This window comes from Mastigoproctus giganteus, chromosome 9, assembly GCF_048544385.1.
Source record: "Mastigoproctus giganteus isolate SK-2022 chromosome 9, ASM4854438v1, whole genome shotgun sequence".
Classification (NCBI taxonomy): domain Eukaryota; kingdom Metazoa; phylum Arthropoda; class Arachnida; order Uropygi; family Thelyphonidae; genus Mastigoproctus; species Mastigoproctus giganteus.
In genome coordinates, this window is record NC_143583.1 from 214,585,021 (window position 1) to 214,610,329 (window position 25,309).

The 25,309-nt window shown below is 36.9% G+C and overlaps 1 protein-coding gene across 1 annotated transcript in view; it reads left to right on the top strand.

Moving 5' to 3' along the window:
- Positions 1 to 2,126: 2,126 nt before the first annotated feature.
- Dhfr (dihydrofolate reductase) overlaps positions 2,127 to 25,309 on the top strand; it is a 108,778-nt gene continuing 85,595 nt past the window's right edge. The window contains exons 1-3 of the mRNA XM_090381327.1: positions 2,127 to 2,306; positions 11,735 to 11,784; positions 20,991 to 21,096. Of these exons, the coding sequence (XP_090237453.1) occupies positions 2,212 to 2,306; positions 11,735 to 11,784; positions 20,991 to 21,096 (251 nt within the window). The 5' untranslated portion in view covers positions 2,127 to 2,211. The remainder of the gene's footprint in view (positions 2,307 to 11,734; positions 11,785 to 20,990; positions 21,097 to 25,309) is intronic.

Below are 25,309 nucleotides of genomic sequence, written 5' to 3' on the forward strand. Positions count from 1 at the left end.
TAGCATTGATGTACACGCAAGTATACATGTACTTATTCTTAGCTACCCTAACACAACCCATGTGTTTACTTGTTCCGAAATGACTCTCACCAGTCTCTGAAATACCCTATATCTTGTTTTCCAGGCTGCTGCTCATTCCAATAGAAGCAGTGCAAGAATCACTTTCACCTCTGCCAGTGGCTACTGTTAATCTATTAGTCCTTGTATCCCCCCTCCCCAAGCTAGCAGTTTTCCGACCCACCTAACACTGCCTTGATAACATCAGCAAATACTCTTGCACCCTTCCTATTTAAGTGTATCCCATCCCCATCCCTGTAGAAGCAGTCTCTCCTGTTAACAAGTACAGACCAGGCTGAAAAAAATTCTACCCCTTGAGCCTTGCACAATCTTTCCAGGGCCGAATTGATCGACAAGGCTCTCATCATATACTCCCTCCTATCGTGCCTGGGCAGAATTGCAGACACTTTCAAATTCAACCCTAATTCACGGCTTTTTTTTTTTTTTTTTTCCTATCACGGCTTTTTTTCATATGCGGGATAGGACAATCCCGCACAACAGGCTGTACAGAACCCTTGTGGACAAGAAAGAAAAGACCATCTATCTGATTGACATAGCGGTATCCAACATTGGACCTGCAGAGAACCCATGGGGAAAAAATCGGGAAGTACACGAACCTAAGACTGGAGATCAAAGCGATGTGGCATATGCAACCAGTAACGGCCATACCGATCATCGTGTCAACCACAGGTATGGTTACAATGACCGTATATAACAGCCTAGCAGCAATAGGTCTCTCAGCGAACACCTACAAGGAACTCCAGAAAGTCGCAATCCTGAAAACCTGTAGGATAGTCAGAGAGTTCCTCAACCAACAGTAACATCATTCATAACAACACCCACCTGTACACTTGGTAGCAATACCCGTCACGAGGTGGAACCCCAATCAGGACGAAATAATGTAAGAGCAATAATAATAATTGTGATTACCTTAATAAGTGACAAATTTGTGTCATAATATTATATGTGTGTGATCACTTCAAAACTGTCATTATTGTAATTTTTATATGGCTCTTTCCTACTGAAAGTACTTTTTTTTTTTTGTAAGTGAATTATCAATAAAGTAAATTTATGTATCCTGTGTTTTTCCCTCTTATAGTATCAAACATTTTCAGTTTAATATGTGCATTTCGAATATTTTTATGTTGTAGATACGGAAATTAATTACTAATGTTTAGATATGGGGGAGAACCTAGCAAGGAAAAGGTTTGGACAACCTAATTATAACGCTATAAAAATTTGAATATATTCTTAATTAAATGGAAAAATATTTAAATATTTGATAATAAGAAATCATATGTTATTATTATTATTATTATTATTATTAGCTATATGGTGCAAGGAAGCCTGAGGCTTATGCTGCGCCAGCCAAAAAATATTCCCGAGTTACCCTAAGAGAGAGAGAGAGAGATAGAGAGAGTCAAAGGGAATCACCAAGAAAGAGAAGAATGATGATATCCAGCTCAGGACCCTGTGTGTGCCAAGCCCATACTCACCAGATGTGAACCCCTAGGGTTGTTGCATGTGACAAACATGCTACATGTTTATCAGGAAATTCTTATCGCCTCCACGCGATAAGAATGAAGTTTATTACCGCCACACGATGACGTCACGAACTATTTATTAATCTTTATTAAGCGGAGGATGGTGCACATCTGATGCTTGGTTGCATCATGAAAACATGCGGCTGAAGTAAGAATACATGATCTGTAATTTTTGGTATTATCAGATATTTACAAGACAAGAAATTAATTTCAGCAGAATTTACAGTATGATCCTTGTGAAACTGGCCTGGTATAATAGGCTGTTTTTACGTATTCCTTAGAACAGAATATGGTACCCTTTTTTTTACTAGATTTTCGGCTAGTCAGAAAAGGTCACTAGTTTATGCCACCATTCCGGAGGGATTCTAGCGAAAAATGGAAAGAAAGATCGAGCGAAACATCCTTATGAATGTACTCTCATTACATCACTTTGCTTTCTTCGAAACGCAGCGAGCGAAGCAACGGCGGATGAAAATGATGGGCGGAGCTAGACATGCCCATTGATTGTTGTCGCGAAGGTCTATGGGATGCAGCGCTACGTTCGGGGGGTTTAGTGGATTTCCCGCGTCTTGCTGTTATTGGTATCATTTATCATTGCACTCAGCTAGCGATGGTTAAAGAGAACGGGGTTCCGCTTAATATTATCGTTGCTGCCTGCAGAAATATGGGGATAGGATATCAAGGAAAGTTACCTTGGCGACTCAAGTAAGTGCATGTTTAAATTGGAAGTAGCTCGCAGTATGGCTTAGCTAATATTTATCATTGATTGGCACATTGGCTGCGCTTTCAGATTTTTTGCTCTTTTTCAGCGTCATGGCGCGTAAATTTAAAATATTGTTTGTGCCGTTGTATGAAAAGCGGGCAGTTGCTTTACGAAGGAAGAGTTTTGTAAATTCACAATTTTATAAGGGAGTGTAAGTGTATTGGGAAATCTATGTAGAAAATAACGAAACTTCATTTTAATTTCCTGCAAAGAGTTGCAGAAAAATCGAAAATGACGAAAGGTTTCCACCATTTGGAAGTGAGTCAAAAAAGAAAAAAAAAAAATCTTGTTTTGTAAGTATCGTAACAGACCAGAAAAAATTAATGAATGGTAAAAATGCAGTTACCGGAGCGTTCTGGCGACTAAACGCGAAACCAGGGCCGTGCAAATCGGGATCCATTGGATGCGTCGCACCATGGGCCCCCGATCTAGGAGGGAGGGGTCCTAATCAAAGCCCGAACATAAACGAGGCCCCTGAACCCGTTTTGCATCTGGCCCACACGTATCTTTGCATCCGGCGTGAGTGGAACTACGTGACAACTTTGGTGAAAGCGAGGAGTGGTGGTGCAACTGATTGGCGGAAACGGGCCACACGCCACGCTCTTCCTCTGCGGGAAGAAGTCGATCTTCCTAGAGGATGCCACATGACCACAATATTTCGGAGCTGAAATGAAGAAAAACAAACGTTATTTTATTTTTTTTTTAAATAGCACCACATTTTTTTTAAATAGCACCACATACAGCCACTGATTCTTTCTGCCCATACATTACTAGACGATTTCATGGGCATGCACAATGATAATTGCTCATGCATGTCAACAAAAATGACTTTTTTTTTTCTTGTCAAAAAAAACATGGGTCTGGGCAGTAACCCCTAGCCCCTGCTTTTTTGGGGCTGACAGCCCCCATATCCCTGCTACTAAAAAGAAATAAATCAAATCATCAAGAAACAACAAAACACATGTTCTGGAGATCAGCCTAATCTTTTTGTTTGTCACTTCACCTTTCCCTGTAACATATAGTAAGGAGAATAGGGGGAAAGCAATGAATGGGAGGCGTCTCTACGAGTCAATTACCGTGCTCTTTTTTTTTTTTTTTTTTTCTCACTGATAGTCTGGAGTGCACAAACAGCAAGTCACTCTAGTTCTTTCGCCTCAAAGGTGGTACTTGTGCATATGTCCGTTCTGATATTCCCTGTCAGAGACTTGGCAATTTGGAATCTCCTCTCTTTGATCTTCTCTGGCTTAAAATCTCTCTACCTCATTGTGTAAAATTCATCTGTTGTCTCTACCGTTCTCCCAACTCCACTAATCACTTGGAGCTCTTTGACTTCCTCTCTTTGCAACTTGACTTTCTCCAGTCCAACTTTCATAACAGTGAGGTAATTTTCCTTGGTGATTTTAACATTCACAACTCCAGCTGGCTTCCGTTTTCTAGTCACACCGACCCAGCAGGTCGAGATGCTGAGGCTTTTGCAATTACTAATGACCTAGCACAGATTGTTCATTTACCTACAAGAATACCGGACAATCCTAATCATACAGCCAATACGCTTGATCTTTTCTCACAAACAACCCTTCTAAGTACAAGGTTGAAGTGAGAGGTACTTTAGGCACTTCAGATCACAACTTGGTGATTGTCTCTTCTCCAACCTCGTATTGTTTGGCATTACAAGAATGCAAAATGGGATGACCTGTGAGACTTCTTTTCTTCTTTTCCTTGGTCTGATTACTGTTTCAAAACTTCTGATGTCAACGTTTGCTCAGATCGTGTCAGTGAAATTATTCTTGCAGGAATGGAATCCTTTATCCCACACTCCATTTTAAAATCTCGTCCTTTATCTAAACCTTGGTTTTCCAACAAATGTGCTAAGGCTGTTCAAGAGAAGAATGTTGCATATCGTAATTCCCTTGTTTCTAATTCTTCAGTTACATTTTCTGCGTACACCAAAGATTGCAACAATTGTAAAGCAGTTATTAATAAGTCCAAACTAGAGTTTGAACAGGCTAAGAGCAGAAAACTTGCTTCTTGCCTTAATGGTAGCCGAGCTTTCTGGTCTCTTGACAAAGCTATTGGCCACAACTTTTGTCCATCTCTGCTCTCACCTCTGTCAAAACCAGATGGTTCTGTTGTCATTTCAGCCAAGGATAAAAGTTTATCTGCAAGCATCCCATTTTTCTTCCAACTCATGTATTAATGATCTTGGTAAAACACCTCCCACCATTCCCAACACACTCCATTCAATGCCTCCTGATGGTATTTCTCTACTTTTTCTCTAAACCTGTGCTCCTGAAATTACTCCTCTTCTTTGCTGCCCTTTTGACTTTCTTATTCCAAAGGTGTTTTTCCTTTGGCTTGGAAATTTGCTCATATCCAGCCAATTCTTAAAAGGGTGACAAATCCCTCTCATCCAATAATCGTCCCATTGCAATTACTTCTACTCTTTCTAAAGTAATGGAGAAATCGATTAACCTCCAACTCTTAAACTAACTAGAAACCTTCCGTTGATCAGACTATCAACGATCGCCATGACAACGATCGCCTACAACATGACCTGGAAAATTTGGTCAGATGGGCTGAGAAGGGGCAACTGATGTTTAACATTGACAAATGCGAAGTATTGCATATGGGTAGCAGTAACCCCAGAGAATTGTACCAATGTATTACACTGGATGGTATTACACTCATAGTAGTGGAAAATTAAGAGAGTCCTGGGAGTAATAGTAGTAGTAGTAGTAGTAGTGGCATGTGATGCAAGAAAGCAAATGTATGAGTTTATCCAGCATCAGCCAAAAAAAAAAAAAAAAATTACATTATTCCCTCCAAATGCCTGTCCAGTTCCTCCTTAAATTTATTCAACCTATCAACTTCCACAACGACAGATGGAAGTTTGTTCCAGCAATTAACCACCCGCTGGCTAAAGGAAAATTTCCGCACATCTATTCTACATCTGTCTTTTCTTAATTTGAATTTATGCCCCCTTAGGTTCGTAATCTGAACAAATGGAAGGATCCCATCAGAATTCAGCGTGCTCAACCCATTCAAGGCCTTATATACCTCAATCAGATCACCGCGCAGGTGCCTAGTCTCCAGCCACTGCAATTTGCAGAACTTAAGCCTCTCTTGGTAAGAGGATCCCTTCATTCCCCTCACCAATCTTATTGCCCTTCTCTGTACACGCTCAAGTAAATCTACATCCTTCCTAAAATGAGGCCTCCAGACCTGTATGTAGTACTCAAGGCGTGGCCTAACCATTGCCTTATACAGAGGGATAATCACCTCCTTTCCCTGCTAGCAAAATTCCTATATATCATTGACAAAACCCCATGAACTGCCCTAGCAGCCTGTCTAAATTGCTCAGAGAACTTCATATCTGACTGCATAATTACTCCCAGGTCTTTTTCATTTTCTACCACCTTAAGTGTAGTACCACACAGTTGGTACGTTTCTCTGGGGTTACTTCTACCCATATGCAGTACTTTGCATTTGTCAAGGCTAAACTTCAGTTGCCACTTCTTAGCCCATCTGCCCAAATTATCTAGATCCTGTTGCAGTAGCACACTGCCATTACTGTCATTAACAACCCTGCCAACCTTTGTATCATCTGCAAACTTCGAAATTAAGCCCTGGGTGTGCCATACTCACCAGATGTGAGACCCTGGGGTCACTTAACCATCCTTTTATCCATTGTAGCAACTTACCCTTAATACCATTCTGCTCCAATTTGTACAATAGTCTTGATTGCGCAACAGTGTCAAAATCTTTCCTGAAATCCAAATATATGATATCAAAATTATTTTTTGCATCCAGTTCCTTTGTAACCACATCATAATATCCTATCAAATTTGTCAGACAAGACTTTCCCTTAACAAACCCATGCTGTGTCTGAATTATTGCTGCAGTCTTGTCTAGATGATCCTGCAATGCATCTTTAACCAGCGACTCCATTATTTTACCTGGAACAGAAGTTAAACTAACTGGTCTGTAATTACTCGTGTCACCCTTCGATCCCCCTTTGTGAATTTGGGATACATTTGCACATCTCCAGTCCGTGGGAACCTCCCCTGAGTCCAAGGATGCTCTCATAATTATGGCTAAGGGTTTGCTTAGTTGCTTTGCCATCTCCTTTAATATAACTGGATAGATCCCATCCACCCCAGGTGCTTTTCTTACGTTTAACTTCAACAGTTTCTTTTCCACTTTGCTCTCAGTTATTACAAGATCATTAAGCACCCTGGTACAATTTGATAACCTTCTGCCATTTTCAAACCTTAATAATTCCTCATGTGTGAATGTAGATGCAAAATACTCATTCAGTTTGTTTGCTATCTGAGCAGGATCATCAACAGGCGAACCATCGATGTCAAGTGGATCAATCAGATTCATTCCCTTCCTTTTAGAGTTTATATAAGTAAAGAAATCCTTAGCTGTTTTTCTTAGCATCTTTTGCCAAGGATTTCTCGTAATCTGCCTTCGCCTGCCGAACCTCCTTTGTGACCTGATTACAGATTAACTTATATCTGCCATAGGCTTCTGAGTCGCTTGATAATTGTGCAGTCAGTTTATGAAGTTTTCTGAACAGTGCAGACAGGCTGCCAGAGTAGGTCATTGGGTCTTGTCAATGATATACAGGAATTTTGCAAGCAGGAGTTGGTGAATAAGGAGGTGACTATCCCCTTGTATAAGGCAATGGTCAGGCCACACCTTGAGTACTGTGTATAGGTCTGAAAGCCTCATTTTAGGAATGATGTAGAGTTGCTAGAATGAGTACAGAGAAGGGTAACAAGACTAGTGAGGGGAACAAAGGGGTGCTCTTACAAAGAAAGGCTTAAGTTCTTTAAATTGAAGCATGTGGAAACTACACATCTGCAAGGCGTTCTGATTGAGGTGTATAAAGCTTTGAATGGATTGAGCAGACCCAGTGCTGATTTGATTCTTCCTCTTGCTGAGATTATAAATTTGAGGGGGCATAAACTGAAATTGAGGAAAGACAGTGTTTGAATAGATGTGCAGAAATTTTCCTTTAGCCAGCATGTAGTTGATTGCTGGAACAAACTTTTATCTGTCACTGTGGAAGTTGATAGCTTAAATAAATTCAAGCCAGAACTAGACAAACGTTTGGAATGAATGAATGGATGGATGAAATGGGAAGGGTTTTTTTTTTTTTTTTTACTGATGCTCTATAAGATGGCTTTCTTGTATCGTGCCTCTATTAATGCTAAATCTTACCTGTACGGGGTTTGGTATTCATCACATTGCATGATTTGGAGTTGGGGAACCCCCCCCCCCCAGACCACTGGATTACAATCTGCACTATGTGCAGAACCTCACCATCTTCACTAATCATCTGTTGCAGCTCCTGCAAACTTGCTGTTGCTCAGGTGCAATTACTCTTCAAACCCAGCATGCACAAACACGTCATATGGATATGGGCATGGAGAATATGGGCATGAATATGGGCATATGAATATGGGCATTTTTCTTTTCTTTTTCTTTTTCTTTTCTTACTTATAGTCTCAACATCTCTGCCAGTTACTTTGCTGTTATATTATGATCCTTTCAACCAATTACAGAAGCAGGTTATGGTTTCTGTGGTAATAGAAGTGGCTGCTGAGTATTTTTATCAAATCACACCTATCTTTAAACATTCTAAACTATCTGCAAGCTGTGCTATATTGAAGAGTTTTCTTTCTTTTCTTTTTCTTTTTTTAAATTTTTGTTGTTGACATTAGACTTGAACTTTGTTGACATTAGACTTGAACTTCTGAACTTGAACTTAAATATTTGTTGACATTAGACTTGAACTTCTGTAGACTGTAATTTTCAGAAAATACGTATGAAGGAAGGTTGTTTCAGAAAACAGCAGTTGAATGAATAAACGAGGAAGATGAAAAGTTAGTTCTGTGACTTTTTTAGATGTTTGTAATGTGCTTGTGCCAAGAGAGATTGGAAGTCCGGGTAATCCCCAAAAGAGATATATCAACTTGCCTAGAAATCGGAGTGTCACCAAAGATAAGCATAGGTGTAGAAGAATCCTTTTTGTGAGATATAAGACAAGACTGAGTTTTAGAAGGATTGAAATCAACTAAGTTATCTTTGCCCCGCTGCAGAATTACCTGGAGATCGGCATTTAAGGAACTTGGAACGGATATTCGAGAACTTGAAGCTGATTGAGAAGCAAGGTTTCTCAAAATGGAAAGTGGAATGCAATGTGCTATCATTGGCAAAACTATGGATAGGATTTCCAGTCAATGAAAGAAGGTCATTAATATACAGGAGGAAAAGAGTGGGTGAAAGAACTGAACCTTTGGGGAGGCCAGCATTAGTGGAGAAGTTAGAAGACAGAGAGCCAGTACCATCACCCGTAGTGAGCGATCAGAGAGAAAACTGGAAACAGTTGGCAAACCATAAGATGGAACTTGTTTAGAAGAGCTTTATGCCAATCATGATCAAAAGTCTTTGAGATGTCAAGAGCAACTGCTTGTGTTTCAGCGAACTTTTCCATTGAATTTGTCCATAAATGGGTAACAGCTAGAATATCACCAGTGGATCAACGCTGACGGAATCCACACTGGCGATTGTTGATCAGATGGAAGGTTTCTAGCTAGTTTAAGAGTTGGTGGTTAATTGATTTCTCCATTACTTTAGAAAGAGTAGAAGTAATTGCAGTGGGATGATAATTGGATGGGAGGGATTTGTCACCCTTCTTAGGAATTGGCTGGATTCACTATAAGCCCCCTTTTAACATTCAACACTTCAGCTGATGTTTTCTTGAGATTGAAACAAAATTTGAAAGCAGCATATTGTTTCTCATGTCACATCCATTGTTCCACAGATGAAACTGAACCGCACAAACTTGACTGCGGCACCTCTGTAGCCAGGTGGACAGGAGCAGTAGTGCGTAGCACACGCTTCTTGATTAGACCGGGGTTCGAGCCCGTGTCCACCAAATATGGAGGATGCAGAAAGGTCAGGGAATGACCACCGCATATCCCCAGAGCAATATGGCCTTAGTTGCTAATGCTCCTAAAAACCAAATAACAACAACAAACTTGACTGACTGCCAATGTCACACCGTTTGCACTAGTCATTTGCAAAGTTGGTATGTGATGCACCTTGCTTGAGTTTATAACTTCTGCAGCCCAGCTAGAAATAGCAAGCAGTATGGTTGTTCATGAAACGTTGATAAATTTTTATTGAATACTCTTGTATATATGTAATACATTCAAAAGGTTCCCAGAATTACTTGCTGGTATTTAAATGGTTTGCGCTACAGCTGTAAGGTTTTGTGGGACATTAATGTTGACCTTGATGTGCATGTATACGAAGTGGGAACTGGCTCAACCACTTCACTTGTGTGTCACAGATTGCAGAATGCCGCAGTTTGAACAGTGTGCTAACCATCAGGTTTTTTAAACTTGGGAAGAGTGAAACAGAGACACTGTAAGTATTACAGAAAGTTAATAGAAGTGATGCTTTAAAGAAAATAGCAGTTTACAAGTGGGTTAATTAGTTTAAAAATGAACAGGAAATGGAATATGAACCTTGCAGTGGATTCGCAACATCAAAAAATGTCGCGAAAGTGAAAAACTCATGCAAAATGATAGGTGAATGACTGTTGTTGAGATTGCTCATGAAGTTGAACTGTCTGTAGGCTAAGTGCACACAATCCTGATGAAAGATTTAGGGGTGTGTCATGTGCATTAAAGGTTTTTTCCCACACTTCCTATTAGATAATCAAATGGACTGCAGGAACGCCATCACAGGTGATTAGTTAGAAAAATATATGCAAGATCCGAACTTCCTAAGAAATGTAGTCACTGGGGATGAGAGTTTGGTGTTTGCTTATGATCCCAGGTTCAAGGGTTGAATCATCTAAATGGCACCCAAAAAACAATGTCCCTACAATCTCAGAAGTTGTGCGTAACAAAATCTAACATCAAAGTCATGCTGATCATGTTTTTTTTTTTTTTTTTTTTTTTTGATAATGATGGAATAGTGCTGCTTACTACGTTAGAGGGAAATCTTAATCAGTTAAGCGCAGTTAGTAAGGATTTTGGACTAAAGATGAATATGGCTAAAACAAAAGTAATGATGAACAAGTATGCCACAGAAAGGGAAATAATGATTGAAGGAGCAGTAATTGAAAAGGTGGAGTCATATACTTATCTGGGACAAGTTATTAGCTCTAATAATGATAAATGGCTGGAAGTTAAGAGAAGAATAAATTTTGGATGGATAGCATTCAGGAAATATTGTCACATACTGAAGAGCAATATCCCAGTTTGTCTGAAATGTAAAATAATGAACCAATGTATACTCCCCACCATGACTTATGGAAGTGAAACTTGGGCACTCACCAAAAGAATGGAAGAGAAGCTGAGAACTACACAGCGAAGAATGGAACGAATTATATTGGGAATCAGACTGTTAGATAAGAAGAGAAACACATGGATTAGGCAGCAAACTCAAGTAAAGGACATTCTTATCAAAACTAAAGAACTAAAATGGTCTTGGGCAGGACACGTAGCTCGAAGACATGATGACAGATGGGCTAAGAAAATAACAGAATGGTATCCAAGAGGAGCTAGAAGAAAACCTGTAAGACAAAGGCGGAGATGGATAGATGAAATTCATGAGTTTGTGGGTAGTAAATGGATGGCCAGTGCTCAAAACAGAAGAAACTGGAAAGTTGCTGGAGAGGCCTTCATCCTGCAGTGCATTGAAAATGGCTGATGATGACTACGTTAAGGTTTTGACGTGTTTCCATGAGAATGAGAGGTGAAGATTACCTCAGAAATGGAAGGATTGCTGACTCCTCTGCCATGACAATACACTCAGTCACACAGCGGTGGCAGCTTTACAGTTCTTACAGCTGAAAAAAAAATAGTCATGCAGCAGCTTGCATTCTCCCCTGACTTTGCACTGTCCAATTTCTAGCTGTTTTCTAAACTGAAAATGGAGGCTTCGGGGTTGCTGTTCAGTACAGTGGATGACATCAAAGAATATTCAGAAGTGGCCCTATATGCATTAAAAAAAAAACCCACTATTTTAAGGAATATTTCAAAACTTGAGAAGATCGATGGAGCATGAATTGTGTGTGTGCTTGCATGTACAGAAGGAAGACACTTTTGAAGGTGATTAGTTTAGTAAGCCAAATTGTTTACTCCATAAACTTTTATATAAAATTTTAGTAACTTTTTGAATGTATCTTGTATATATCGATTTATTGTGCAAGTTTTTTATTGGATCGTTTAAGCTGTTTTTTTTTTTTTCTTCAATTAAAAATTAGCTGAATACACAATAATATATAAAGATTAAATAAATTGGCAATAATCATGATGTCTGACAAATTTCTTTTATTTAATAGGAAAGACGTGGCTTTCTTCTCAAAAATTACATCAGGGACAAATGATAAAGGTATAATATAAGGAGACTTCTTTTAACATTATGGTTATCAAAACATTTTAGTGTATATGAATGTGTGATATAGTTGTCAACCATTAACTCTCAGACGCAGGATTTTTTGTAATTTTCCTTAGAAAAGAAAGTAGGTCTTATTTTTAATATCCAGACTTTGTCCTTGAAATTTTATTTCACAGATAGCATACATTTTATATTAAGATTTAGTCACAGGATTCTTTTCCAATGGTATATATTCAAATATTGGTGCATGCAGTACTTTTGTATTTGTGGATTTATGTTCTTTGTTTTCCCCATTAACTGATTAATATCAGTTCTTTGATGAAGATACTATTTCAGAATTTTCCCCTTTCAGAATCTTGAGTCAGAATTTGTTTATAACAATGACATTGCTTGACAGCAGGGTTCTTCCACTGACAAAAATGTAACTAATTGAATATCTTTTAATTTAAGCCTGAAGATAAAATATAGTGTATTATAACATCAATATTTACACTATATAATATTTAGAATATAAAAGACTATGTACAGTTAAAAATTGAATACTACATACACCGAATTTGCAGTAAAATAAGTTGTGAAAAAATGTGTTTGACTACAGTGTTATCTTTCTGAACAGTTTATTTTGTATCTGTCAGTCTCTTAAATACACAAGTGAGACACATGAACATAGCAGAATGATGTTATGGTCACATCTGCATTCAGTTAGTTTATCATCATTATTATCACCAACTGATAATGGGCCTAATGACAGGCTTACCACCACTCTTTCGCTCATTCCTGTCTTTCGTCAATTTGTACCATAGCATGAATGATTCAAAGACAGAGTAGAAAAGATGAAGGCTTCTCCTCCCTCCATATCTGTTTATGATAAGTCTTGTGCTGTGGATTTGCATATGAATTACAATGCCTCCTAAGGTGGGGTTATGAGACAAGCAAATAATACATGAGTTATATCATGTATTATTTGAGATAACACAGGAGATAACACATGTGTTATCTCCTGAGGTCATGAGACAAGCAAATAATACATGAGTTATATCAGGGTTACTAAAAGCAAAAACAGGTGCATGTATACACTAATAATGCTAAGAGCTTAGTGAATAAATTTGATGGATTTGAATTACTGGTTAAGTCATTAAATGCAGACGTGGGGATATGAGAGACAGTGTTACTCAGACATAAGATATGCAGAATTTGAATATGGGAGTAAAATGTATATAGAAAGAACGGGGAGGAGGGGGTTATGCTCTTAGTTAAGAAGCACGTGAAATCTAAGGGTTGCATAATTTGAATACAGCGAGTACAATGTGTACAGAAAGGGCAGGGAGTGGAGTGGGATTATTCTCTTAGGTATGAAGCATATTAAAAACAAGGCAGTGGTGATTGGATGTAGTGCATCCAGTCGAGGTTGGTGGCCAGTCCAATGTTCTGTCAGTTTGGTGTGACCTAAGTAGTTGGAAAACAAAAATGAGTAGTTTGTTATAGGCCTAATAACCTAATAACAAACAACTCAGAATGTCTTATAATGTGGAATTTTAAATTTCAAGATATTGATTGGAACTCGTGGATTAGTCACTCACACAATAGTAAGACTTTTGTGATTTATTGGGTGACTCTTTGCTACACTAGCATGTTAGAGAGGCAACAAGAAAATGCAATACACTTTATAAGATCATCTGCAGAAATGCTTCATGCATTAAGAATCTATAAATGAAAGATCCACTGGGTGCAATGATTTGCAGTGTGATTTACTTAAGGATGTAATTACTGGCAGGGGCAGAAGCTTTTGGAAAGGTGATTACAGTGATTTCAGACAATTTTTACTTAAAGCTCTCTACTATTACTTAAAGATGTACTTAAGGAATTACTTAAAGATGTAACTACCATCAAGGCTAAAGGGAGGGGCTTTTGCTTTCGTAAAGGTGACTACAGTGGTCTCATACAGTTCTTAAATTCTGTACAGTGGGATCAACTGATGATGTTTCCAACGTTGAATTCTAAATGGGAAGCCTTCAGGGACTTAATCTTGGACGCTACTAGCTTTTCGTACCAACTAAGAAATATTGTTCAAGGTTCAGATCTAAATGAATGTCAGATGAATTAATGAGGCTCATGGCAGAAAAGAAAAATGCATGGGATTCATATAAATTATCAGGTGACACAGAAGCCTATGGCAGATATAAGCTTGTCTGTAATCAAGAAACAAAGGAGATTAAGCAGGTGAAGGCAGATTATGAGAAATCTTTGGCAAAGGATGCAAAGAAAAACAGCAAAGAGTTCTTAGCTTATGTAAACTCTAGAAGGAAGGGGATGAATCAGATTGAACCAGTTAACATAGATGGGTTGACTATTGATGATCATGCTCAGGTAGCTGATAAACTGAATGAGTATTTTGCATCTACATTCACACACGAGGAGTTATTCAATTAATGGAATGTCAGAAGTTTATCAAGCTCTAATAGGGAGCTAAGTGATTTTGTAATATCTGAAAGAAAAGTGGAGGAGAAATTGTTGAAATTGAACATAAAGTCAACTGGGGTGGACAGGATCTCTCCAGTTATATTAAAGGAGGTAGCAAAGGAAGTAATCAAACTCTCAGCCATGATTACGAGAGCATCCTTGAACTCAGTCCCATGGACTGGATTTGTGCAAATGTATCCCCAATTCACAAAGGGGGTTCGAAAGGTGACACAAGTACAGCAGGTCCTCGTTATAATGCAGTTCTCTTTTTACGCTGATTTGCTATAATGCTGTTCTTATATTATAACCTTTATCTGACTATACGCTGTCACAAATCACTATAATGCTCTTTTACAGATGCATATTTAATGAAATGGTTTGATTTGATGGAGTCGATAGCTTGAAAATGAATGGCAAAACAGCATTAAAACGTTTCCCACGCTCAGTGAAATTTTCTCGCACGTTAATTTAATTGCAGTACAGTGACTTGTTACGTAGTTCCAAGATCAACATTTTAAAAAATGATCAAGTATATTGCTTGCATTACATGCATTTATCCGAAGTCTAGTCATCACTCAGTACAGTATTAGACATAGTGCATAATGGACATTTTACTCGAACATTGGATCATAAACATAATTAATGCAACCAACGCAGTTACATTTTCGAAGAGTTAATAATGACGGATAAGAATGAAAAAGCAGCAACGTCTGGATGCAGTACGAAGACTATAAATGTAAGAAAAAGACTGAATTTGAAAATTAAATTAGACGTTTTGAAGCGAATCGATTCCGGTCAATGACAAGTGAATGTGTGCCATAATTTAGGACTGGCAAGTTTAACTATAAGAACAATTATAAAAATTTAAAGAATTAATTTTAGCAGCAAGAAAGACAAGTTCTACTGCAAGCAACTAGGGCTAGGCTGGCTATTAGGATTGAAATGGAGAGACTTTAACTAATTTTATTGAAGATAATATCCAATGCAGAATTCAGTTAAGTTAAATATTATAAAGAGAGAGAGAGAGAGAGAGAGAGAGAGAGAGAGAGAGAGAGAGAGAGATTAATCCAGTGAGAAGCCGCAAGAGCAGATCAAGGAGCCAAAACTTTCAAAAAAGAACTTGTTAAAATTATTGAAGAGGGATATTATGTATTATACTTCTCAACAAGTTTTTAACATAGATGAAGCAGGACTTTTTTGGAAACGAATGCCTAAAAGAAGTTTCATGTTGAAAGAAGAAAAAACATGCCAGGTTTCAAAGTGGCAAAGGATAGGTTGATTTTATGATTGGGTGGTAACACTGCAGGGGATTTAAAATTAAAACCCCTTTTAGTTTACCAGGAACAGGGCCAAAGTACAACCCAAAATCGACACATTTTTCATGATTAAATTCATCAATTAAATTAAATCAATTTAGATCAGTTAAATTTAGACACAGCATGGGTTTGTTAAAGGGAAGTCTTGTCTGACCAATTTAGATCAGTTAAATTTAGACACAGCATGGGTTTGTTAAAGGGAAATCTTGTCTGACCAATTTTATTGGATACTATGATGTAGTCACAAAGGAACTGAATGTCAAAAATTTTGATATCATATACTTTTCAGGAAAGCTTTTGATACTGTTGCACGTGGAAGACTGCTGTACAAATTGGAGAGGTATGGCATTAATTGTAAGTTGCTACAATGGATAAAAGGATGGTTAGGTAGGAGATGGTGGTATCAATGGACACTGCTCTTCGTGGACAAATGTTATTAGTGGAGTTCCCCAGGGTTCAATGCTGGGCCCATTGTTGTTTTGTGTATTCATCAATGATATTGATGAAGGTATATCAGGATTAATGTCCAAGTTTGCAAATAATACAAAGGTTGGTAGGGTTGTCAATGATAGTAAAGACAGTATGCTACTCCAACAGGAACTAGATAAGTTGAGAAAATGGATTGAGAAGTGGCAACTGAAGTTTAACATTGACAAATGCAAAGTACTGCATTTGGATAACAATAACCCAAGAGAAACGTACCAACTGTGTGGTACTACACTCAGGGAAGTGGAAAGTGAAAAAGACCTGTGGATAATTGTGCAGTCAAATATGAAGTTCGCTGATCAGTGCAGACGAGCTGCCATGGCAGATCATGGAGCCTTGTCAATAATATATACGAATTTTGATAGCAGCGACAGGGAGGTGGTTATCCCGTTATACATGGCAGTCGTCAGGCCACACTAGAGTACTGTGAACAGGTCTGAAGGCCTCATTTTAGGAAGGATGTAGAGTTGCTAGAACCGGTACAAAGAATGGCAACAAGATTGGTGAGGGGTACAAAGGGGGTGCCTGTTCCTTGGTACTCTTACCAAGAAAGGCTTAAGTTCTGCAAATTTCAGCACCTGGAGAGTAGGCACCTGTGATGTGATCTGATTGAGGTGTATAAGGTGTATCTGATTGAGGTGTCTTGAATGGGTTGAGCAATCTGAATACTGATGGGATCCTTCGTCTTGCTCAGATTAAGAACCTGAGGGAGCATAGATTCAAATTGAGGAAAGACAGTTGTAGAATAGATATGCAGAAATTTGCCTTTAGCCAGCAGGTAGCTGATTGGTGGAACAGACTTCCATCTTTTGTTGTGGAAGTTGATAGTCTAAATAAATTTAAGGCTGAGCTGGACAGGCATTTGGAACGAGTGGTGGGGTGAAATGGGAGGTTTATTTATTTATTTTTTGGCTGATGCTGCATAAGCTTGCCTTCTTGCATCGTATGCCTGTACTAATAATAATGCTCTCAGAGTCTGGAAACTGTTTTCCCATGATTAAGTCACCAAACTTTTGGATAATAAGATCACACTTTCAGGTCTTCCAGAAATAACTTTAGTTAGGAGTCATGAGCTTAATAATAACTTGAAGACAGTTGATTTTATTTGAGAACATAAAGTTTCAATATGAAGTAAATAGTGAATAATGGGCAAAATTAGGATACTCTTATCTTTACTAAGCAGTAAGTCCTTTGCTAAGGACTAAGCAATAAGTCCTTTGTTTTTCCCTATCATTGATGGTGCACCATCAATAACAATGGATACAAGTTGGTGAGATTGACTTTGTGCAATGTAAGAAACTGCATAATTGTGTCATATGTATATCTTTCTCAGTTGCTTGACCAGTAAGAAGTAATACAGTCAGTCCTCGTATATAACACGTGTTTACACTACACGAATTCGATCATACATGATGTATAAATAGGGGAACGATATCTTATATAACATGAACAGAATTCGTTTATGCACGATTCGCCTTTGTGTTTACAAGAAATAGCAGTCGAAAGCAGAATCACCCCAACTGAAAGCAACACGATAGGAATGAAGAGAAGATTCTGAAAATTTATTTATGTTTTTTATATCAGTGAAGGGGAAACACATTTCACCCTAATAACGTAAAAACCAACACAATTCCAGCTATCGGTATAATCGCAAATGCAGTTAGATAGAGTTTACTACCAGTTTATAACAGATTCCACTAGCAGAAACGCAACTGGAAATTGTTTTTATTGTTTTATGGTAGTAACCCCTAGAAATGTGCTTTAGTAAAATGTGAGGTGTTAATAGTGTATCTCTGCCTTTACGGTGTTGTTTATTCAGTTGCTACACGCGCGCAGCTTTGTTTATGTGTATCAAGCGTGCCTCCTCGTTTTGTAATTGTGCTTTATTCCCTAAAAATGAGTAAAGTACTTAAAAGGTGTGAAAAGGAAGCATCCTAGGGAAGACACTACAGATTCACAGAGAAAAACAAAACCAATATCGATAAACAGAGGCGGACTGGGTCAACAATTCTTACCCGGGAAAATTTATAGTAGCCTCATACTATGGTTTATGGCCAAAATCAAACCGGCCTCTGGCCCACCGGGGTTTCCCCGGTAAGGCTTATGGCCAGTCCGCCTATGTCGATAGAGAAAAAATATGAAATTGTGAAACTCTTTGAGCAAAATGAAAGACAGACCATGTGATATTGCATGTGCTACAGACTTAAATGAGGCAACGCCGAGAATTACAAAAAATGCAGAGAAAATAAAAACAACTTTCATAGCAGGAATAACTCAAAGTGTAATAAAAATCCATTAGATTAAGACACAAAGAATTGGAAGAGATGGAACGGCTGTCATCTGTTTGGATAGAAAATCAAGCAAAAAGTTTGCTTACGATAGAAGCAAAAGCATTAGCAATATTTTATTACGTAATAGTTGCAATAAAATACTTAAGCATTTTAATTACTTACGTATTACGTATTTTATTACGTATAATAATAAATAATCGTAATAAAATACGTATTTTACGTAAGTATTTTATAAATTACGTAATAAATCGTAATAAGTATTTTATTACGATTATTTATTGTGTTTGGTAATGTTTTGGTTACAAAAGTGTGTTCAATCTTGGGTGATTGGCACCTAACCCTATTTTTCCCATAGGGCCTGTTGTTTATATTGCACGATTGTTTCTAGGAACACAACTATTGTGCTATACAAGGACTGACTGTACACTCAAATTTTTTTTTTTTTTTTTTTTTTGCAGTTACCATCATTTTGTATAAAACACACAAAACATCAGTTGGTTCATCCAATGTCAGAAAAAAAATGCAATTTTCAATTTTAAGTAACAATTCTATGAATATAAAATTGGAAATTATACGAACGTGATTTGTTATACAGGGAATCCTCTTTATCTGGGGATAATTGGTTCCAGAAAATTCCACTTAAAATGGGGACCAAATTTTTGTAATGTTTATTATTTAAATAAAACTAAATGCAACTAGGCATAATTTAAGAGTTTAAGATTCTATATCTATATAATATCAGTGTAGATACACTCATATTATATAGATATAGAATCCATATATATACACCATAGACAACTCTTAAAGAAAAACTACAGTAGTAGTGTGAGAGGCATCATTTCATCTGTATCATCTTGTGCTCATCCTTCACGAGTTGCCCATGTATTGTGGGATAACAAGTTAATTGATTTATAATTTGCAGTTTCTGATTTATCTCCTTTCTTATGTAGCAAAACTATGATTACATTATTCCACTCCTTAGGCATCACACATTTTCTAATGCATTTGTGCAGTCCTGCCAGTTTTTGTGTCATGTCTCTTCCAATTTTAACAACTCTACAGTAACTTCATGTTCTCCCGAGGCTTTCTGATTCTTCATTTTCTTCAATGCATGTTCTACCTCATCAGGAAGGATATCAGGTTTGTTGTATGTGTTACTAATTTGTGATCCATCTTCCCCACTGCTGCCATCATTCCCTCGCTCCTTGTATAATTCTTTGTAGTAGTTTTTTTTTTTTTTTTTTTTGGTAGTTGTTGGCGCATAGGCTTCTGTGGCCATAATGCACCTCCCAAGGTTTTTGCAGTACTTTGATCCAAGCCCGAGGCGGGAATCGAACCCGCGACCTTTGGGTTGCCAGGCAGGCACTTTACCCACCCGGCTAGCCCGGTCGGCTTTTGTAGTAGTCTTCTGCTATTTATAAGTACACCATCGCTATTCTTCAGTTTCAGTATTATTTGTCTTTCTGTATTACTGCTTATGGCTACTGATTTAAGTCCTTTGTTTTCCCTTAATGCTTGTTCTACATTTCTTGTGTTAAATCTTATGTCCTCTGAGTCTGTTTATAATGGCTTTGCATAACTCAGTATACTCAATTTTCTCCTTGTCGGTGTTTATCTTAGACAATTATCATGGACAAGTGTTTCTTGACTAATTTTTTCTTCTTTGGATTTCTTTGGATCGGATATTATGATGCAGTAACAAAATGGATGCAAAATTCAGGGGCACAGTAGGCATCCCTGAATTCAGGCTAGACCCCCTTAATCCTGGGTTGTTCTCATAATCATGCCTAAAGGTATGCTTGCCTCTTTTGTTACCTCGTTTAATAAGATTTTTTACATTTATTTTTTTATATATTTAGCTTCAAGAATTTTTCTTCTGCTTTCCTCTTTAATTTTTCACAAACTCATTCAGTTCCCCACCAGAATTTGACTCACCTCTGGCATCCCCATCTCTAAAAATTCCTAATGTGTGAATGTAGATGCACAATTCCCATTCAGTTTGTTAGTAACCTGAGTAGGATCATCAATTATTTGGCATTCACAGCATGATTTGTTATAGGAAGATTATGTTTGATCAATTGGATTGGCTACTGCAACATAGTAACAAAGGGAATGGATGCAAAAAAATAATTCCACATCATATATATATATATATATATAGATTTTTAAGAAAAGCTTTGGATAATGTTCCATTTCAAAGACAAATTGGAGTGGTTCAGCATTAGGTATAAGCTACTGCTATGGAAAAAGTTGAGTGAGGGAAGATAAAGTGGTTATCAGTGAGCATAGCTCTTCTTGAATTATGAGGGTAGTTGATTGTTGGAACTAACATCCATCTGGTATTGTTGAAGTGGGTAGTTTCAGTAAATTTAGGGAGGAATTAGTCAGATTATTAGAAGAGATGGACAGGTGGTGTGGGAACTGTTTTATTTTATTTTATTTTTTGGCTGATGCTGTGCAATCTTCGATGCCTTGCATTCTTTCCCAGTACTTATACTGTACAATTGATGCATGCTTTGAGTTAACATATATTGCTATTTCCAAATGATTTGAATTTTTGATTAAAACAAATCCTTTCAATTTTTAAAGAAATAATTATTGTTGCTCTGATTAAACAGAATGTTAACTAATTTTTTTTATTATTTAGATAAAAAGAATGTTGTAATCATGGGACGCAAAACATGGTTTTCAATTCCAGAAAAATTTCGGCCTCTTCCTGGAAGAGTAAATATTGTCCTCAGTACCACTGTCAAGTAAGCTATTTAAATGTAAAAGAATTAATTATTGTAATTCATTTAATGGAATAATTTAATGAAATACCATTGTAAAGATAATGAAAGATGAATCAAAGTAAAGAAAACTGCATCAAGATAAATTAAACCATTTTTTAAATTTTAATTTGCTTTTAAGGAACTTGAGAGTTGTAGTGAGATTGCTACAAGTGGTGGCATACAATATTTAAAAAATTTAGCAATATTTAAGTTCCTGTGTTATAAATGAAGCTTCAGTTGTTGTCGGTCTGAGCTTTGGATTTGATGTTCCTTTCTATGTTTTATATCCTCACTTGAGGGGTTCTTATCAGCATTTCACCTCATCCCTTTTTGTTAGCTAGTTTTTTCATGGTATTTTAAATTTTTTAAATGAAAGTATGCAATTACTATAAAGAGTATAATTTCATTGAAATTTATGCAGGATAAAAACCAGTTAACCCAAAAAAGAACAAAAATAAAAATTGATGAAAAAATCTCAGTGAGTGGTAGTATATAAATGTGGAAGTTATCTTAACTTCCACATTTATATTGAATAAAACTCTACAATAAAATATCTACAGGGAACCTTGTAAATCTGGCATCTTTGGTAGTTAACTCTTTTTTAACCAGATTTTCAAAAATTGCAGATGTTTTGAAATCTAATACTGTGTGCCTCAGCTTAATGTTCTCACTACCACTCTCAAGAAGTTACCATATTTAATAGAAAACGTATGCTACTTATGATGACACTAATCTGTGTAATTTGTGTAGTGGTTTAATTAAGCACCATTATGAGATAAAAGTATATACACACTTTCATTTCAAATACAGTGAAAAAAATTGATTAACTAGTAAACTGAGTAACTAGCAAATATGAAATATTAATGATACAACTTTCCCTGGAAGTTTGGAATAGGGAACCATAAATTCACTGGCCAAGCTGATAACTATTAGAAATTTATTTACAATAAAATAAAATACAGTTTTAAGTTAAAATTAGCTTAATTTATTTGGTGCTTTTTTTATTTTATTTTCATAAAAGAAACTTTATAATGGAAGAAAATTAAGTATGTACATAAAGTTGCAGTGGAAATAACAATTATGACATTTCAATACGACTTCCAGCATTAATGTGGTACACACCCTAATGGTAATAAACATCTTTGCCAGATGTGCTCTAATGCAGCTGTTTTAACTCTGTTAATTTCTGCAGTTATCCTTCTCTTCAATTCATTCTTAGTGGGTACCTCTGATCCTTAAGCCTATCACAGATGGCCTTTGGTTCTTGAGATTGTCACAGGCATCCTCTCGGGTATGTCAAGCTGGGCTTGCTACCTGGGGGTCTAAAACGCTGATGGAACTGATATTCGGATGAGACACGAGTCATGTTGGACCTAATTTCAGTAAAGTCCGGTCAGTCTGTGACAGCCAAATCCTCTGCTTGCACCTTCATGATGGTGAGACTGTTAGTAACCCTGGGTATAAGCTCAGGTGTGAACGAACGTAAGCAGGGATCAAAGTGTGGCACCCACAACATGTGGAGGAATGCTGCCCCCTCTATGTAACCAGGCAATACTAGATGGTAGATGACTCATCAACTGATGCTACACCACCACTTTACTTATTGGGGGCTTGAAATGGTTGAACCTATATTTAATCTCCAGAGAAAAGCTCCAGCAACCCCCATCTCTTTCTTGATCATTATGACATTATGATTAATGCCTTCTCAAAGCTATATCAAAGAATTTCATTACTTCATGCAGAAGCCCCCCCTCCCCCACACACACACACACACCTTTTCTTGCTGCTGAATACATGAAATGTCAAACAAATGCAACAGACTTATCTATTAAAAGATTTAAATATCCCAAACACTTTCTCATTAATTTCATAAATATAACAAACTCTCAATTTAATGGGACACTTCAAGACTCCAAAGTAAAAAAAAAAAAAAAATCCACTGGAAATCATAAAATTCAAGTAATAAATAGAATAGGTATTAGATAGTATGAATCAGAGCTGTACTACTCAATATGTTCTACGTTGATAATATTATTAGTAAAATAATAAGAGGAGTTTACCTCAATATAGTGCATAGAACACTTCCGTATGATACCCTCCAGAAATTAAAACGGTAAAAATGAAAAAATCAACAACTTACCAGTATATTAGAGTAAAATATAAATAATTAAATAATCAATTTAACACAATACAAATCAGTTTAAAACAATTAAAAATCAAATTAACGCAATTAAAAGAATCTAACGAAAATATTCAAAATGATTTTCCTTCCTGAAGCTGACAACGCTTTTCGACCGTATGTCGTGATCACAGGAATGAAAATTACCGAATCAGGTTAAACCTGATACTTAAATAGAGATTATTTGTCTTCGCGCATGCGCGTAAAGGTCCACGAATCGGAGATCAAATATGGCCTCTGAACATTAACAGAATTCTCGTGTAATTTAATTTCAACGGTTTCTGCAGTTAATAGTCGCGTATAATTACGTTGAATGTTAAGTATTTTGGCTTTGTTAAATAAAAAAGTATGTTTTTCGTTAATGGCATGAAAGGCTAATTCTGACGCTGCTGAACGAGAAGCACGAACTGAGGCTTCATGTTGATTTACACGAATATTAAGAGAAAATCGGGTCGAACCCTGATAAGACGAGTCGCAATCACCTACAAACACCAGTATGCGTCTACATTATAATAGCTATCACCCGTTCACCTACAAAAGATCGATTATCTTTAATCAATTTCTTAATGCCTATAAATATTCATTTATTTAATAAGTCAATTATTTAATAAGCTTAAAGACTGTAGACTCGGCGACAATGACAATTTATTCTCACTAGATGTTACCTCATTATATACGAATGTAAACGTTGAATACACATTAGATATTATTTGGGATATGTTAAATAAAAACTCGACACCGATTAATTATACGAAGCTACCTATTAAGGAAATTTTTCACTTAATTAAACTGATAGTTGAGGCTAACTACATCACCTTTCGAGACAAGGTATACAACAAATTTTTGGATTACCAATGGGTTTGAGCCTGAGTGGCTTAATGTCAGAGATCTATCTCTCAACGATAGAGCAGATACATTTGACACCTTTTCGAACCCGTATCACATACTATGGGAGGTATTTAGATGATGTTCTAGTTATTACCGATAGTAATACTATCCAAGACATTTCACATTCGTTTAATAATATTCATTCTAGACTCAAATTTACATTGGAAAGGGAGGATACGGATACTAAGTCATTAAACTTTCTAAATTTCACGCTTATCCAGGACTCGAATAAAATACAAGTTAGCATCTATCGAAAACCTACAAACACCGGTATGCTTCTACATTATAATAGCTATCACCCGTTCACCTACAAAAGATCGATTATCTTTAATCAATTTCTTAATGCTATTATATTCAACGACGGAATCTGCTTTAGAAATCTGCTTTATAAATATTCAACGACGGAATCTGCTTTAGACTCAGAAATACAAATATTAACTAGCAGATTCTTAAACAGGGGTTATTCCATTACCACAATAAACCGAATTAGGGTACAAGCTAAGGATAGGATACAAAATACTACACCAATCAACAACAGTAATATCAAAAAATACTTTATTTCTGTCCCACATGTTGAACAGTGGCACAAACAGCTTAATAGATTCTTCAAAGATACCGAATTTAAAATTGTAGCTAGGCCAATACGGAAGTTACACACTATACTGAACAATCGCTCAGTTCTTTCAGCGTTCGCAACACAAATTAATGATCTGGTATACAACATTTCTTGCGGTGATTGCGACTCGTCTTATCAGGGTTCGACCCGATTTTCTCTTAATATTCGTGTAAATCAACATGAAGCCTCAGTTCGTGCTTCTCGTTCAGCAGCGTCAGAATTAGCCTTTCATGCCATTAACGAAAAACATACTTTTTTATTTAACAAAGCCAAAATACTTAACGTTCAACGTAATTATACGCAACTATTAATTGCAGAAACCGTTGAAATTAAATTACACGAGAATTCTGTTAATGTTCGGCGGCCATATTTGATCTCCGATTCGTGGACCTGCATGCGCGAAGACAAATAATCTCTATTTAAGTATCAGGTTTAACCCGATTCGGTAATTTTCATTCCTGTGATCACGACATACGGTCGAAAAGCGTTGTCAGCTTCAGGAAGGAAAATCG